General features: G+C 37.5%; 1 protein-coding gene across 1 annotated transcript in view; it reads right to left on the bottom strand.

Annotated features, from left to right (window-relative positions):
* The window catches only part of LOC110452447 (guanylate cyclase soluble subunit beta-1-like), a 51,392-nt gene extending 36,966 nt beyond the window's left edge, over window positions 1–14,426 (bottom strand). The window contains exons 1-2 of the mRNA XM_021500995.1: window positions 13,342–14,426; window positions 6,112–6,185 (exon numbers count right to left, since the gene is read on the bottom strand). Of these exons, the coding sequence (XP_021356670.1) occupies window positions 6,112–6,185; window positions 13,342–13,344 (77 nt within the window). The 5' untranslated portion in view covers window positions 13,345–14,426. The remainder of the gene's footprint in view (window positions 1–6,111; window positions 6,186–13,341) is intronic.
* Between the last annotated feature and the right edge of the window lie 1,714 nt (window positions 14,427–16,140).

The raw sequence follows: 16,140 nt of genomic DNA, 5'->3' as shown, positions 1-16,140 counted from the left end.
CTAATCTGGTTATCCAACTATCCAGCTTCATACTTCAAGCCTTCACTAATCTGTTTTATCCCGCTTTCCAGTTTCGTACATCAAGCCTCCACTAATCTGATTATCCCACTATCCAGTTTCGTACTTCAAGCCTTCACTAATCTGTTTTATCCCACTATCCAGTTTCGTACATCAAGCCTTCACTAATCTGGTTATCCAACTATCCAGCTTCATACTTCAAGCCTTCACTAATCTGGTTATCCAGCTTCGTACTTCAAGCCTTCACTAATATGGTTATCCAACTATCCAGCTTCATACTTCAAGCCTTCACTAATCTGGTTATCCCATTATCCAGCTTCGTACTTCAAGCCTTCACTAATCTGGTTATCCCACTATTCAGTTTCGTACATCAAGCCTTCACTAATCTGGTTATCCCACTATCCGGCTTCATACATCAACCCTTCACTATAATCTGGTTATTCCACTATCCAGTTTCGTACACCAAGCCTTCACTAATCTGATTATCCCACTATCCAGTTTCGTACATCAAGCCTTCAATAATCTGGTAATCCCACTATCCAGTTTCGTACATCAAGCTTCACTAATCTGGTTATCCCACTATCCAGTTTCGTACATCAATCCTTCACGAATCTGGTTATCCCACTATCCAGTTTCGTACTTCAAGCCTTCACTAATCTGGTTATCCCCCCATCCAGTTTCGTACATCAATCCTTCACTAATCGGGTTATCCCACTATCCAGTTTCGTACATCAAGCCTTCACTAATCTGGTTATCCCACTATCGAGTTTCGTACATCAAGCCTTCACTAATCTGGTTAGTCCACTATCCAGTTTCGTACTTCAAGCCTTCACTAATCTGGTTATCCCACCATCCAGTTTCGTACATCAATCCTTCACTAATCTGGTTATCCCACTATCCAGTTTCGTACATCAAGCCTTCAATAATATGGTTATCCCACTATCCAGTTTCGTACATCAATCCTTCACTAATCTGGTTTTCCCGCTATCCAGTTTCGTACATCAAGCCTCCACTTATCTGGTTATCCCACTATCCAGTTTCGTCAATCAAGCCTTCACTAATCTGGTTATCCCACTATCCATTTTCGTACTTCAAGCCTACCCTAATCTGGTTATCCAACTATCCAGCTTCATACTTCAAGCCTTCACTAATCTGGTTATCCAGCTATCCAGCCTCGTACTTCAAGTCTTCACTAATCTGGTTATCCCACTATCCAGCTTCATACTTCAAGCCTTCACTAATCTGGTAATCCCACTATCCAGTTTCGTACATCAATCCTTCACTAATCTGGTTATCCCACTATCAAATTTCGTACATCAAGCCTTCACTAATCTGGTTATCCCACTATTCAGTTTCCTAAATCAAGCCTTCACTAATCTGGTTATCCCACTATCCGGCTTCTTACATCAACCCTTCACTATAATCTGGTTATCCTACTATCCAGTTTCGTACATCAATCATTCACTTATCTGATTATCCAACTATCCAGCTTCATACTTCAATCCTTCACTAATCTGGTTATCCCACTGTCCAGTTTCGTACATCAAGCCTTCAATAATCTGGTTATCCCACTATCCAGCTTCGTACATCAAGCCTTCACTAATCTGGTTATCCCACTATATAGTTTCGTACATCAAGCCTTCAATAATCTGGTTATCCCACTATCCAGCTTCGTACATCAAGCCTACCCTAATCTGCTTATCCCGCTATCCAGTTTCGTACATCAAGCCTTCACTAATCTGATTATCCCACTATCCAGCTTTGTACTTCAAGCCTTCACTAATCTCGTTATCCCACTATCCGGCTTCGTTAATCAAGCACCACAAATCTGGTTGTCTAAATATTCGGCCTTGTTAGTCCAGCCTTCACTAATCTGGTTGTCCCATTACCAAATTTCGTTAATCAAGACAACACTAATTTGTTTGTTTCACTCTTCAGCCGTGTTACCTTTTTTACTTTTCCAAATATTTCTAGTAACAAAGCTGTCTCACAATCCAATCTGGCAACTGCCCCACGTAGGTAACAAACCCGTGACCCAGTGGTGGAGGGCTAGTGTTAGCAGAATGTCAGACGCCTTAACCACTTGGCCACCGCAGCCCCGTTATGCATTGAGCTATCATGTCAGCGTTGTGGTTCTTATCAGAGGAATATACGTGTATGTCAATTTTTGTTATCAATCAAAATACTGCACATACAATTGGACATGTGTTCAGTAACATTGCATTTTGCTTTATTTTAAGGGTATTATTACGTGTTTTATAAATTATGGACGAGAACTTAAATCTGTAAAAACAACAAAATGTCTGAATTTATATTCTCAACACATTTAAATTCACGATCAATTTAATCTCTGTTCAAAATATACATGAAAATATGTAAATCTCAATATAAATTTAAAAAAAAGTGATGTCATAAAATACAATACAGACATAACTGCTCGAAACTCTATTACAGTAAGAAACACTATTTATATTTCAAAAATTATGAAAATTTTTATGTCAACTTTCTGAATCACTCTTGTTGGCCCGGTTGTTAGTGCGCGGGGATCTTAGTGTGGGAGGAAACCGGAGTACCCGGAGAAAACCCACGTGATCGGGAAGATGACACCATACCTTTCACGTCCGATCGGGGAATCGAACCCCGGCCATCTTAGTGAAAAGGGAAGTGCGCTATCCACTTCACCACCCAACCAGAAAATGCGTAAACCTCGGCAATTGATTACGATGTGTATATCACCTCCACCCCCAACCCCCCACCCCCAGGGGGATGTCAGGTTCGTTCTTCTTCGATCGAGGAGAACAGAGCTTGATGGACCTCATAATGGTAGCAACAGCATTCCTGAAGCTGCTATCTAACGAGTTGTAATTGAATGAATAGATCTCCTCAGCCAAAGAAACCTACCAGAAGCGAAATAAATCTTGTTAGCGAGAATTAAGCCGTAATTTGACGAATTTAGAATGACATAGTGCGATATTCAAAGAAGCTGTTAAATTAAATGAGTTTCAGCGTTAAATTCTTTCAACTTCTTATTTTCCTTCTACTGACTTCTCGATTTTCTATTGCTATCCTTTAATTCAATTTTCGTCAAGCTTCCGGCAATATGCAAAAGTTAAGAAGAAATAAATTTGAAGCATAATACTTTGTAATGCTATCTGCCAATGACAAAAGTAATAACAACTATAGAAGTAAGTACAATGAACCACTACGCCGAGTCGTATGGCATGTAGTGTAACACAGGGAAGTGTATTGCGAGGAAAACATGCGTATTTCGCTGTGTTAAAAGAACCAATTGATCTACAACTTCTCACTTGTTCCAGTTGGGTATAAATCTATGTTTTGATATACATTTATGATGCAAACTCTAAATGAAATGGATCGTTTTATATAAAAAAAAAAAAAAAAAAAACACACAGATGGATGTGAAATACCAATATATATCTTATATTGCAAAATGTAAATAAAATAGATTGGTTTTAATAGAAATACAAATTGATTTGAAATATTGATATATATGCTTCTAGCTTAAATCAAGCGAAATATCTGTTTTTTTGTAATATCACATGCATGCATAAATGAAAATTTGATACACTTTCTTGCTGAATCCTTTTAATGAAATATGATCGTGTTTAACAAAAGACAGATTGGGTAGGGAGACATGATATGTTACTTAGATAACAAAAGTTAATATGTTTTCGAACATATGAGTGGGTTTAATAAAGGTCCATCAGCTAGTCCCTTCTCCTATTCAAACTAAACCAAATTGCGTGTACATGTGTATTCCATTTAATGAAGTGATTCAAGGTCAACTAATATCAAACATCATAACAATTACAATTGAAAAACACTTGGTGGATCACAAACATACTTCAAAAAAGCCATGTAATACCATTGACAACATCAATTATATCAGAACATTGATTGATTGCGTGGCTTCAATGCACACTGGAACAAAACAATTTGTTTATGCTCGTGAAACGTCTTTTTAAAGTATGTCATGATAACTATAACATAAAGTGACGTCACTTAATGGGCGACCTCTGCCGGTTCAAAGGCGTCGTTGTTAAAGGGCTAGGCCCGTATATATTTATAAAACCGTTCTCATGCTCAAGCATTGATTTTGTGCTCAAACCAACTTTCTTGAAACTCGCTTAATCAATACATTTCAAATGATCAAAAAGTCAAATGTGAACATTAAAAACAGTATTTTGCCTTAAGTCTCTTCAATTTCTTTCCAAATCATTGACGAAATAAGACTTGTTTATTAATTTAAAACGTAAACGAGAAATTTGGCTTGAGCACAAAATCCATGCTTGAGCTTTAGAACGGTTTCATGAATACGGACCCTGGCCTGTTGTAGCATCATGAGACACTACTACATGTAAAAAGGACATCTGCGCAATCCGGGTTTTTTGTGTCGTCTGCTAAGGGGACATTGGAGGAACAAAATTCAGTGATCTGCTGCTTCCATTGCGGCACTTGGCAATTCAATATTTGCTTTTCTTACTTGCCCACATTTTTTCGGTGGTGTCTCCTTTGATATATCTTGCTGGTGATGGCGGGCTCGTAGCCAAAATCAGGTGACACAGTGAAGGGCAATGTAATCGTGTCCTGGTTATCCCGGGGAAATTGTACTTTGACATAATGAGGCACCTGAAGTGCTCCATCATCTACTTGCTGTATTTTTGTTTTCGTGTATTGGGGTTTAACGTCCTCTCAACTGCTTAGGTCATATTGTATAAAGACGGGTACCTAGGGAGACACTGTCGGAAAGATTGAGAAGAGAAGTAAGAAATGAAAAGAAACGGATCCCAAGTGTTGCAGTGGAGGCAGTGGAGGCAGCAGATCAGTTGTGTGTTTTGTTTTCCGTTTTGTTTTGGGATATTTTTCGATGTCGCCTTAACAAAAGACGCGTGAGAAATCATCCGAGTCTGCAGGAGTCCCAAAGTGAGTAGCCTCTTATGACAGCAGGCAGACAGGGAGGTTACACGGGGTCACCAATCAGTTCCTGTAGTGTTTTCATTACAGTATTTTCTACTCCGGATTTTTTTTCCAGTAAAAAAATAATAATTTAGGTTATCCAACGTCAACGAAAAAGCATCTTTACAAGACCTTTGATATCCTAGTCATTGCCTGGTGTGTTTGTGTTAGATCATCGTGACTCAATAATGTCCAATTTTCCTGAAGCCACATCAGGAACTATCTATCGAGTACCCTCTCGGGTAGCCCGTTGTCAGAAGAATGTGAAATGGCGGTGAGTCATCTACATAAATAGATTAGGACACTTCAGTAGGATGGCTCTCTGGAGAAGCCCTAGAATGACCCCACCATCTGTGGATACCGTAGCCGTATATCTTTCTGCCGCAAACAGACAGCGCCACCTCACTGTGATATTACATCAGCCGACAGGGATACATACCAAGGGGAGACAACCCTATTCCGGCGATATGTGAATTAATTGTGTAGATAATTTTATGATTCAACATTGATCCGAAAACACGTTGTTTGAATATACATGTTTCATGATATAAAACCGCCTCAACATGTGTTGTCCTTTCCTTCCTCTCTGATTTTAAGGAAGCAGTTTTTACACACATTTGTATTCAAGGAAGTTTTTTTACTATTTTTGTCTATATAGATGTATGTATTGTTCTCATGTAAGATTTAGAGGGGAATGTAAAGATGGGACTAGTAAATCTTATCCAATCGAGGTATAACACGCTTTTTATGCATATACATGTACGTGTTTTTTCGATTAATCTCGTGTTCAGCCATACATCCATCATTTCTTCATTCGTCATTTGAACAATCCTCATACATCTTTCGGCCTTTTTTAAGACTTAAAACACCGATCACTGTGGGAGAGAACGTGTATAAATGCCAAGCTCAAAACGTCTATGTAGATACTTCTTGTTACTGGTATATATATATATAAAGGATTAGGGTACGCAGACGACACGCACAGACACAGTACAATTGATACATGTTCTACTAATGGAAAACCAGGATAATCCGTACAAAACATTTCTCATTATCATCCGCATAATATTCTCAGCTTAATGTATTTTGTCATAGAATGAAAAAAAAATAACTCACTTGATTTTCTCCCATGTCTCCTCGCCGAAATTCCGGACAACCAAAAGCTCGAGGGCGTAGTTTACGAAACCGTACTGAAAAACAGCAAGCATACTTATAAGTGAAGTATAAGGTAATATGTTTTTGATGTACAGCTCTTGACAAGCAAAAAGTGGCACTTGGGAGTCTAATTGCAGTTGTCTGGTTGAAGCAGTTAACACTTCTCTGATATATTGAATGTATAATAAATTGAATTCTCAAATTAGTTCTGTTGTGTGTGCGTATGATCTCCATACAGTCGGTAAGGATAAGATTTTATTGCCATAAGATCTCTGGTTATAAAAAATACATATTCAAAGAAAAAATAAGGATATGGGATATATGGAATAAACATAATATTTGATACGGAACATGTGTAGTTGCTGGTGAAAAAAAATGAATTATGAGTCATGTAGATTGTCACCAGTGGGAAACTTCGATATTCTCCGTTCTCTTACACAAATGCTCGTGGCATAAGTGAGTTTAAACTCAGACCCCTATCCCGTGCCCTCGTAGATTTGTCAGTCTTTGAGCTATTATTGGAAGTTAGGCGCAACGGTATCAGAGTTCCTACATTATGTGCCTCGTACCGATTCTTGGCGGGTACCGTTTAAGGTAAATATATATAGACCGTATATCTATAAAGATTCCTTAAAATATCTATCTGTGGCTATATAAAGAAAGATAAGCACTGAGACGAAAACAGGAGTGTCCGTCATCAATCAACTGTTTCTACCTAATAATGGAGCAGCATTACTCTAGCTTGTTCTAACCGGCCTCTTCTCTCGTGCCTCTGTCCCTGCCCTCTGGACTGCCCAACAGAAATGTTTATTTTAAAACCAAGAGGGAAATGTACGGTCTGTGTAATCGATTGTGCTTCGAGTGTTAGTTAAGTAGGGTTCTATGTCTAAAATCACATAATCAACGTCCTAATTAGTCGATAAAAAAGTGTTCGTGAGAGAAAGTGAGCAGCCTGCTTTCGCTTCGGGGGATTTATTGGTTACTTTAGCCTTCTTTCATTGATCTACATATTACGTCGCCCCGTAATTTATGCCACAAAGAGCGTGCTGGTGTGCATGTAACAACAGACCTGCACTGACCGACCTCGATGTCAGCAGCATGCCTTTTAGTCAAGACACGTGAAGTCCCGTGGAGTTGCCAGAAATACAGGAATCATTTCAAAACGAACTGTTTGAATTATTTGCGTAAGTTTAATCTGTGTTAGGTAATCCCTCTGTTCATTTCTTGTGCTTGTTCCTTTTTTGAACGTTTACATTTTTTTTGCAAATGAAATATTGTTAAGTGACACGTAACAGAAACAAAGAATATTAGAAAACCGGAAGTACGTATGTTATCGCATCCTATCGTAGACAAATACAACACATGTACCGGAAGTGCATACATTTTGTATCAAAGAAAACGGAAAATATGTAACTTTGAAAACATAAACTAGTACAGAACCTACCCCGGATATGTTATATATGCTAACACAAATAAAGCCTCAAAAATACAATAACGAAATGTTCGAAGTGATGTATGTATGTAGCAGAAACATGCAAGAATGCTTTTCTCAAAAATAAAAGTTGACATCTAATTAAATTTTCGAAGACATGAATTGGTTGTGATTGTGACAGTAGGTTTACAATGAGCGACAAAAATATATATATATGTATTATAAATCAGAAAAAAATTATCCTTACGGACGAAGAAATATTATAAAAAGAAAGACTCGTTGTTGAGAATTTTTCTTTTTATAATATATATATATAGAAATATTATCGTACCTCCTTATACTGAATTGTTAATTTGATAGACCTGCTTAAGTCCCTATCATGAAGCTATCATTGAGACCTTGAGTTAGTATGACATAATGATCAACGGCAGTAGCATATCCATATTTTTCACACAAGTTGTCCTATCAAAGATGCTTCAAAACAGTAACTGAACATGATCATGTGATTGTCTACACAGACACGCAAAGAATGCATGGTAAACAGGAAGTTGGTTAGTCAAAGTGTAGGTTGGTTTACTACAGAAACAAAAACTCGTTGGTGGTCCTTAGCTTGAGATGTTTGCTATTGCAATATGCATAAGCAATTAACAAACATGAAAGATGAATCGTTAAAATTCTGGTTGAGGTTTAATTCTCTAGATTCTTTATTCAATACAAAAACACTGGTTATTATGATAGGAGGGACGTTAGTCTGCCTTAACCCTTTCACCCCTATCTAACTCAAGTAGACTCTACCATGCACTGATCTGGATGCGTCCATTATGGTCTACAGTGGTGAAAGGGTTAAACGTACACTGTGTATCTGAATTCTAGTTTCAAGACGTTAATGGCGGTGGTTTAAGAACGTTTATGCATCCGACTTTGTAGTATTTAGTGATTTCAGGTCAATGTGTTATTGTAAATACCGATACGCTTTGTATGAAATGTATTTAGCAGAGAGAGAGACTATATTTACCTTCTTGCTGGATTTATTATACCTCTATAGTAAATAATTGATTTAGCGTACGTGTCATTACCAAAATAAACAAAAACTCCAGCTCGGGGTCAGTTCAGAGCTGCTCTTCAGCAGACCTCTCGTCACCATCACAATCTGGTTCTCGACATACTCTAACGCCTAAAAGATTTCTGGCTGTTTTCAAGGTATTTTAGAGTAATAATAAAAAATCGTGGTTCAATTACAACATGGTTCTTTTACGGCTGTTGACTGGTTTTAGGTAATTTATGAACTAAATTTTACAGTAAATCTCGTGACTTAAAAGTATTGACTGATTGGTTGGAAGTCATTTCAGAGCAACACTACAGTGAATCTTACAAAACGATCGTTGACTAGTTTCAAGGCCTTGCAGAGAAACTAACGTAGTTCAATCACAACCTAATTTTATTTCTTTTAAAACAATTATGAAACAAATTCTTTCTTCTTTCATCAATCACTCTTGTTGGCCTGGATGTTAGCGCGCGGAGGGTCTTTGTGTGAGGGGAAACCAGAGTACCCGAAGAAAACCCACGTGATCGGGCAATCGAAAAATCAGCGGAGAGGAGTACTTAACACTAGTGTACATTCAAGCTAGATAAAATATGACACGAATATATTATGATATGTTTTATTCCAGCAACTCACCTCACCTATTAACAAAATAGCAAAGCTTCTGTTTATTCAAAAACGCCGTTTAATGTTCTGGGTCATTTAAAAAGACTTTTCACACCGTCGTCTAATTGTTTTGGTTTGATTTTACTAAATTCAATTAACATTTTCCCCAATAATAATAAATGTGTCTAAGCGTATTGCGATGTATTTTTTTTTTATCTGACGATTTTCGTTGTAAACCTGACTACTATATATTTTGATTTGTTTTATTTATCTATTATCGTTCCTAACCTGACTTTAATTTGGTTTTATTTATCTAACGATTATCGTTGTTAGCCTGACTATAATATATCATAATTGTTTTTATTTATCTAACGATTATCGTTGTTAGCCTGACTATAATATAATTGTTTTTATTTATCTAACAATTATCGTTGTTAGCCTGACTATAATATAATTGTTTTTATTTACTCACGATTATCGTTGTTAGCCTGACTATAATATATAATAATTGTTTTTATTTATCCAACGATTATCGTTGTTAGCCTGACTATAATATATCATAGTTGTTTTTATTTATCTAACGATTATCGTTGTTAGCCTGACTATAATATATATTAATTGGTTTCATTTATTTGACGATTATCGTTGTTACAGTTTATCAATTACCGATTTTTCACTTACTCTCCATTTTGGGGTCGTCCAAAGAATAAACAAGAAAAAAACTGATATTTTTTTTTTTAATTATTTGCTACTAAGAAACAATAAGCGCATAAGGAAACTGACATCAGAGTGATTTTTTCCTAAATACACAGGCTACGTGAATATTTGTTTAAACTTGGTTACCACTTTGAAATACTGTCAACCCAGAGAAAACAAATAGAGAGGGATAATAGACCGATGCTAGGATGTCGTACACACAACGACACTTGTCACCAGTCCTAATCATTTACGTCCTGGCTTCCATAACACCAAGAGGGTTGTAAGCACAAACTGGGTGATTGTAAATCGATTGGTGCGGTGACCGAGGATATCAGAGACTGGATTAGAATATATGGGATATAAACAAAATTAAAATGAGATATCGATGATAGTCTGAAGCGTAATGTAATACATTTGTGTACTGTGTGCAATTGCACGACATCCAGACCAGCACTCCCTCTCAAATAGCAAAACCCAGTGCACCCCTGTGACGGACGGGGATATGACAGAATATAATTCCCTAAAATATTTAAAAGCGTCAACATTTCAAGTTAGAGTTAAGGAAAGAGAGCACGGAATAGCTGACAAGGGGCGGGAGCTTGGGGTTGCTGTCAACGTGTCGGGATACCAGGGTTTGCTGACAAAGGTCGGATTTCCAGTCTGCTCCGTATAAAGTTGCCTGATCCGGCATATTTGGAAACAAACGTGAGCTTTTAAATAAATGTTATCCTGTTTATTACCTACGTTCAATTGTACACTTGTGACTTAGATAAATGTGGACTTTCGCGGTCTGGTAGCCGATTTTTCAAATATCAATTCACTGAATACCAATTTAAGGTCCTAATCTTGAGAAACTGTTGCATATGGCGGCCGATCGGTTTTCCAATCCACCTACTTCCGGTACATTTCACGGAAGATAAATATCAAGAGGGATTATGTTGTTCAATGAAGTCATGATGTTGTGATTAGGGGCAGTGAAGTTCCTTTGTTAGACCTGGCTATACACGGTATCTAAATATTGACAGAGCCAGCTTTTCACAATGCTCCAATATGGTTTCCGTTTCCCGATGCAGTCTTTAATTGATCCGGTGCACAGCTGCGTTTACCCTACATCTATACATCGAATAGCTGTCAAGCTTTCATATGAGTCTGACACATTGTACCGCGGGATACGTGTGTGGTATTTATTAAAAAAAAATGGATTGAATTGTAGGTCTTTTCTGCTACATTGTTCACCATAGACGCGAATTGTTTTACATGTAGTTGTAATGGATCATCTGTAATTGTTTATTACGCTGTTGGATACAAAGTCACGCATTTTGTCGGAAAATAAACCACAATAGAATTCAAGTGTGAATACAAATAATCTACAATCTCAAAAAGCAAAACTTACAAATTAATAATTCTATTGTGAATGGCCGATGGGTTTTTATCATATCTACTGCGCCTTACGTATACCTTGTGAATAATATGGTATTAAGACTTTTAAACCGTTAAAATCACCTAAATTGAGAAGGTACTTCACGAAATTCTTGTCACACTACAACAGCGTACTGACTATAATGGCTCGGCTTTGTGTAAACATTGGGCATGTATAAACACGGAGCCTGACACATCGTCAATAAAATGTCTGATGTCTATATCACCCGACCTCTCCTAAAACCGAAATGGGGGCCCGGGGGCCCGCTATTTAACTACATCCTATATGCCATTGGTGTTTAAATATAATTCCATCTTTAAAGAAACAGTTGACAGGCTAAGACGTGAGAGATGTGATGCCGTTTCACATATTCATCAAATATCAGGCTTATGGAGAAGACGCGCTATATGCACTCAGTTCACAATACATGGTTTGGCTTATTGTAAGCCATTTCATTTCAAATCAATTTCATACCCGAAATGTAGTCGTTATTGCTCTCGATACGTGAAACGGGCACTTAAGATATTTCATGTCAAGTCAGTTCATGCCATTTTGGCAATGCTTGTACTTCATGCACCCCAAATACTGATTGGTGTCCTTAGGAAATTGACGAATTTAATACCCAAAAGTTCACTTGAGTGTGGAATTTCCAGACCAATAAATACTTTCACCTCTCTCAAGTAATTTTCAATTTCAGATATTTAAATCGGTCGTTTAATATCATATACGATCAGTTGATAAGTAATGAATTCCTCTGAGATCAACACTTTTTGCGGTACTCGACCCACGGGGGCNGGCTGAGATAGCGTGTTTAGGTACTGAATGTTTTGTTGTATTAACGGCCTGTTGTATGACGCAATATAAATAGTTTAAATACCTACCAATCTGTATCGTTTCCTTTCATAAAGAGAGTTCATTCATTCTTTATTACCTTAAACATTGCGGTTTATCAGTATCGTATCGTAAATGTAAATGTATCGTTTCGTTCTAATTTATAATGACAACTAACATCCGCGACATTAATATCGCTCGTGCATATTTTGATATTTTTTTTATCGGGACTCTTCGACAACAAACTTCAAAAAATATTAATCATCAGATACAAGGTGGAAATATCTACAATTATAATCCTAGAAATATCAATAATATAATGTACAAATGAAGAGGCGATAGGGAGTGGGGCGAGGGGAGGGGGGGGGGGCGAGGGGAGGGAGGGGACATGTTCACTCGCCCCTTGCATCACTCCCCTTCCCTCTCTCTATCCTTTCAGTACTGCATGATAAATATACAGAGTGATGCATTTTACATGTGGCAATTGCTCTAAGAAAGGCATAATAAACAATTCAGATAAACGCAAACAAGATGAGATATATAACATGTATGAAATAACGTAAAGCCGTAAATTCCTGTCACCTGTCTATAACTGTACCAGCACAAATCTTTAATAGTTACTATAAATGATTAGTAAGCTACACATGAAAACAGTGTCTGCCTGCTACAGTAGTTTACAATACCGCGTCAAGTTGACCAATCTTGTGTAGGAACTTTATGGCTAGCTAATATGCAGGTATTGATTGCAGGATATATAGTGTGCTCTTATCTCCGAATGAAAATTAAACATTTTTTTCGTTTCTAATTCCAATTTTGAGTCTGTCGGGGAGATCTTTCGTCAGATGTGCCACGCCTGTCAAACACTGTGGTTTTAGGGGGTATATGTATATTTTTGTCCGCTATCTATAGATTCTATCATGATCCTACCAACTTCGGGGCATGTTCGCAAATAATCCTCTCTTTGTACATATCGTACAAGAAATTTTATTTAAAAGGATGAGCATTTTATCTATGTAATGTAAACACAACAGAGACTCCCGTCATGCATACACATGAAGACATGCATGGTATATTTTTTTTTAAATAATCTCCATTTTTGTTTGCATCGTACATAAAGATTAAACCGAAATCTGAAGATAAAAGTTTGTTATATATACTTACCATGGTTCTGTTGGAGATTTCCCGTCTGTTTATATATCGTCCCGAGTATTTTTGTTAGGAGTCCATCACAAAATAAAATCACAAGCACGCCAGTCCGTTGTCAAAGTATTTACTGACAGTAGGGGGACTTTACCGTACAAGTCCAGGACGATTCTCCAACGCGCACTACTAGGTGTTAAGTTTGTTGACACAATATCTTCACTTATGCGAGTACATTACACATACACACATACGCACACACTCTGTGTACATACCTGTATATATATATATATATATATATATGTACGGCTAGGTCAGCGTTTTAATATAAACATCGTATTGTGGCGCGGGTTTATTGACAATACCTTGCCTACATTACCTGTCAAGCAATATACCATCCGTTCCTCTGCTGTTCAGGTGAGACAGGAGATAAAAGCAGACAGGTACTCAATATTCATCCCCCATTCTCTCACGTTCCTGGGGGGTTACTTACAAGTCAGAAGAAAAACGAGCATTCTAATAAATGTCACTTTTCACTATCCGTGCGCCTAATATCCGATAATCCCTCCGGGTTTTGTGTACCGGCTCCGGTTTTCCTCCTTAGTCCGTCCGTGGTCTATCGCTGTGTCTATATGATGTATGGTCCTAAATCTCGAAGTAGGACCTTGTTGAAATAAAACCCAACCGTTTCGGCAAATTGGATGGAAGTCAGATTTAGCAAACAATGATGTAGGGGGTTTATAGATCTCCAGGAACGCGAGGCCAACAATCGGTGACTTTATGAGGAAAACCTGTTATAAACAATCGCCGATTTCACGTGTTGATGAACGCAGTGTGCCGGCTTATATAGAGAGCTATATAGTGTTAACTGGGGAAAGCTGTATGCAGCTTAGAGGCAGCAAGCTAGCCATGCATCTGGCGAGTCATCATTTGTGTCTCTCTACTTTGTTTAATATAGGCGATAAGTATTAGTTTTGCGTATTCCTATAATATATTGTGTTGTAAAGTCGAGAGAAAAAAAAAAGAAAAATAGAAAGCTTATAAAACCGATGAAAGAGTTACATCATTGAATCATATGACTTTTACCAGTGGCTTATATCTCTGGGGGGGAAGGAGTGAAGTTTAAGACCGAGGATGGTCGGTTTGACTTAGCTGTGTATGATTATAGATCGGCCGCTTGCATTCCATCACCAGTACGCTTCTTAGGCCAGATCGATATCAATTGCTAGTTCTCGCCAGTGTCTGTTAAAGGGATACGTTACCATGAAAGGGGAACACAAACGAAATCTAGATTCAATTTCGTCCTCATTGTAATGACTTTGTGAGAGGGTTTGGACCTTCACAATACAATGGCGTTATGTTCGCGAATACACACACATTTGTACGCAAGAGACATGTACCAATATCGTACGCTATTATCAATGCATTAACTGCCCACTACCATGCGAAGGGGTCGAGGCATAAAGGGGAAACAAAGATGATTCAGATTCGATTTTGCAGCGATAGTTTAGCATTCATGTAAATGCTAAGCTTACCGCGCCATTGATGACAGTCATATATATAAGTATCACATAGCTGAACCAAGATCACACACAACTTGTGTATATTGCATTTTGAAGAGGCGTGCAGCGTATATTGGCCCGAATATAAAGCCTTTCTGAAAACCGTGAAACATGTTTCAAAGATAATAAAACAAGATACAAATAACATCACTGAATACTGCACAATTATTTAAAATGTTGTGGGGTTCTTTTCTAAGTAATGTTTCCGGTCAATTTAATTTTACGCTTTAAAAGTGAAAAAAAAAGTACCATGCCTTTGTTCAATTTTTGTTGACATTTGTATTGCGAGAATTATACCAGTTTTCAATCGAATTATGCTCGCTGATAAATGAGACATGTTCAATGATAAATTTTAATTTTTAGATTGGGAAGAACATGATTTCGTGTGTCTAAACAAATCGGAAACGAGCGATGTTAATGATGACGTAATCAGATTTATTTAAAATTAGTTGGCGCACGTTGTAACATTTCAAATGAAATTTCGATTTCTGTCGAACATGTTTCCGCTCCAGTGTAAATGATGTCTATTGCGTCCAGATGACCCCATTTTTTTATTTGATAATTCTGTTTATTTGACGTCCATTTGTTAAGAGTGTCGCTCTAAGACCGATAGCAAACCTTTTGTTCCCTAAGTTTGAAGTTTAAGCAAAAGAATAAGCGTATGCCATTTAAAACTCATTTCAAAAGTACAATTTATAGGAAAACAAAAGCAATTACTTTTAAATATGACAAGGTAACTTAGGAAATTTCTTTGAGCTTTCCATAAACGCATTTTCTGCACCAGGAAAATCTCCTGGTAAACGCAAAGTTGACTGTTTGCCGAGTTTGTCCGCCATATTCAGGAAAGCCAATTCTCTGTCAGTAGACTATATACATGATCAGTGTTTATTTGTTTTGTTTTTTTGTTTTAATCTAGGGGAGGGGGCGAGGACAAAAAAAAAATAGCACGCTGGTAGTGGTTTTCAGCACGTGCTTCTGTTTGATGAATTAACACAGTTGCGTGTATGTGTGTTCATTTCTTTCATTATAGAGTTTCGCAAGAGCATTCGGTGGTATATTTTGATATTTTGCAGAACGTACATTGTAAGTACACCATTTAACAGTGTATGGTGTCAATACGTGAACGTTTTCCTCGTGAAAATCAAGGAAAATCATGCCTTGTTTGACAAAAACCACTGGCCACTAATACATTGTTTGGCAAAGCTATAACAGAATACCGATAAATATCCGCTCCAGTTCCTAACTCGTGAAACGAACC

This window comes from Mizuhopecten yessoensis, unplaced genomic scaffold, assembly GCF_002113885.1.
Source record: "Mizuhopecten yessoensis strain PY_sf001 unplaced genomic scaffold, ASM211388v2 scaffold6683, whole genome shotgun sequence".
Taxonomy (NCBI): domain Eukaryota; kingdom Metazoa; phylum Mollusca; class Bivalvia; order Pectinida; family Pectinidae; genus Mizuhopecten; species Mizuhopecten yessoensis.
This window is presented reverse-complemented; position numbering and strand designations above follow the sequence as displayed.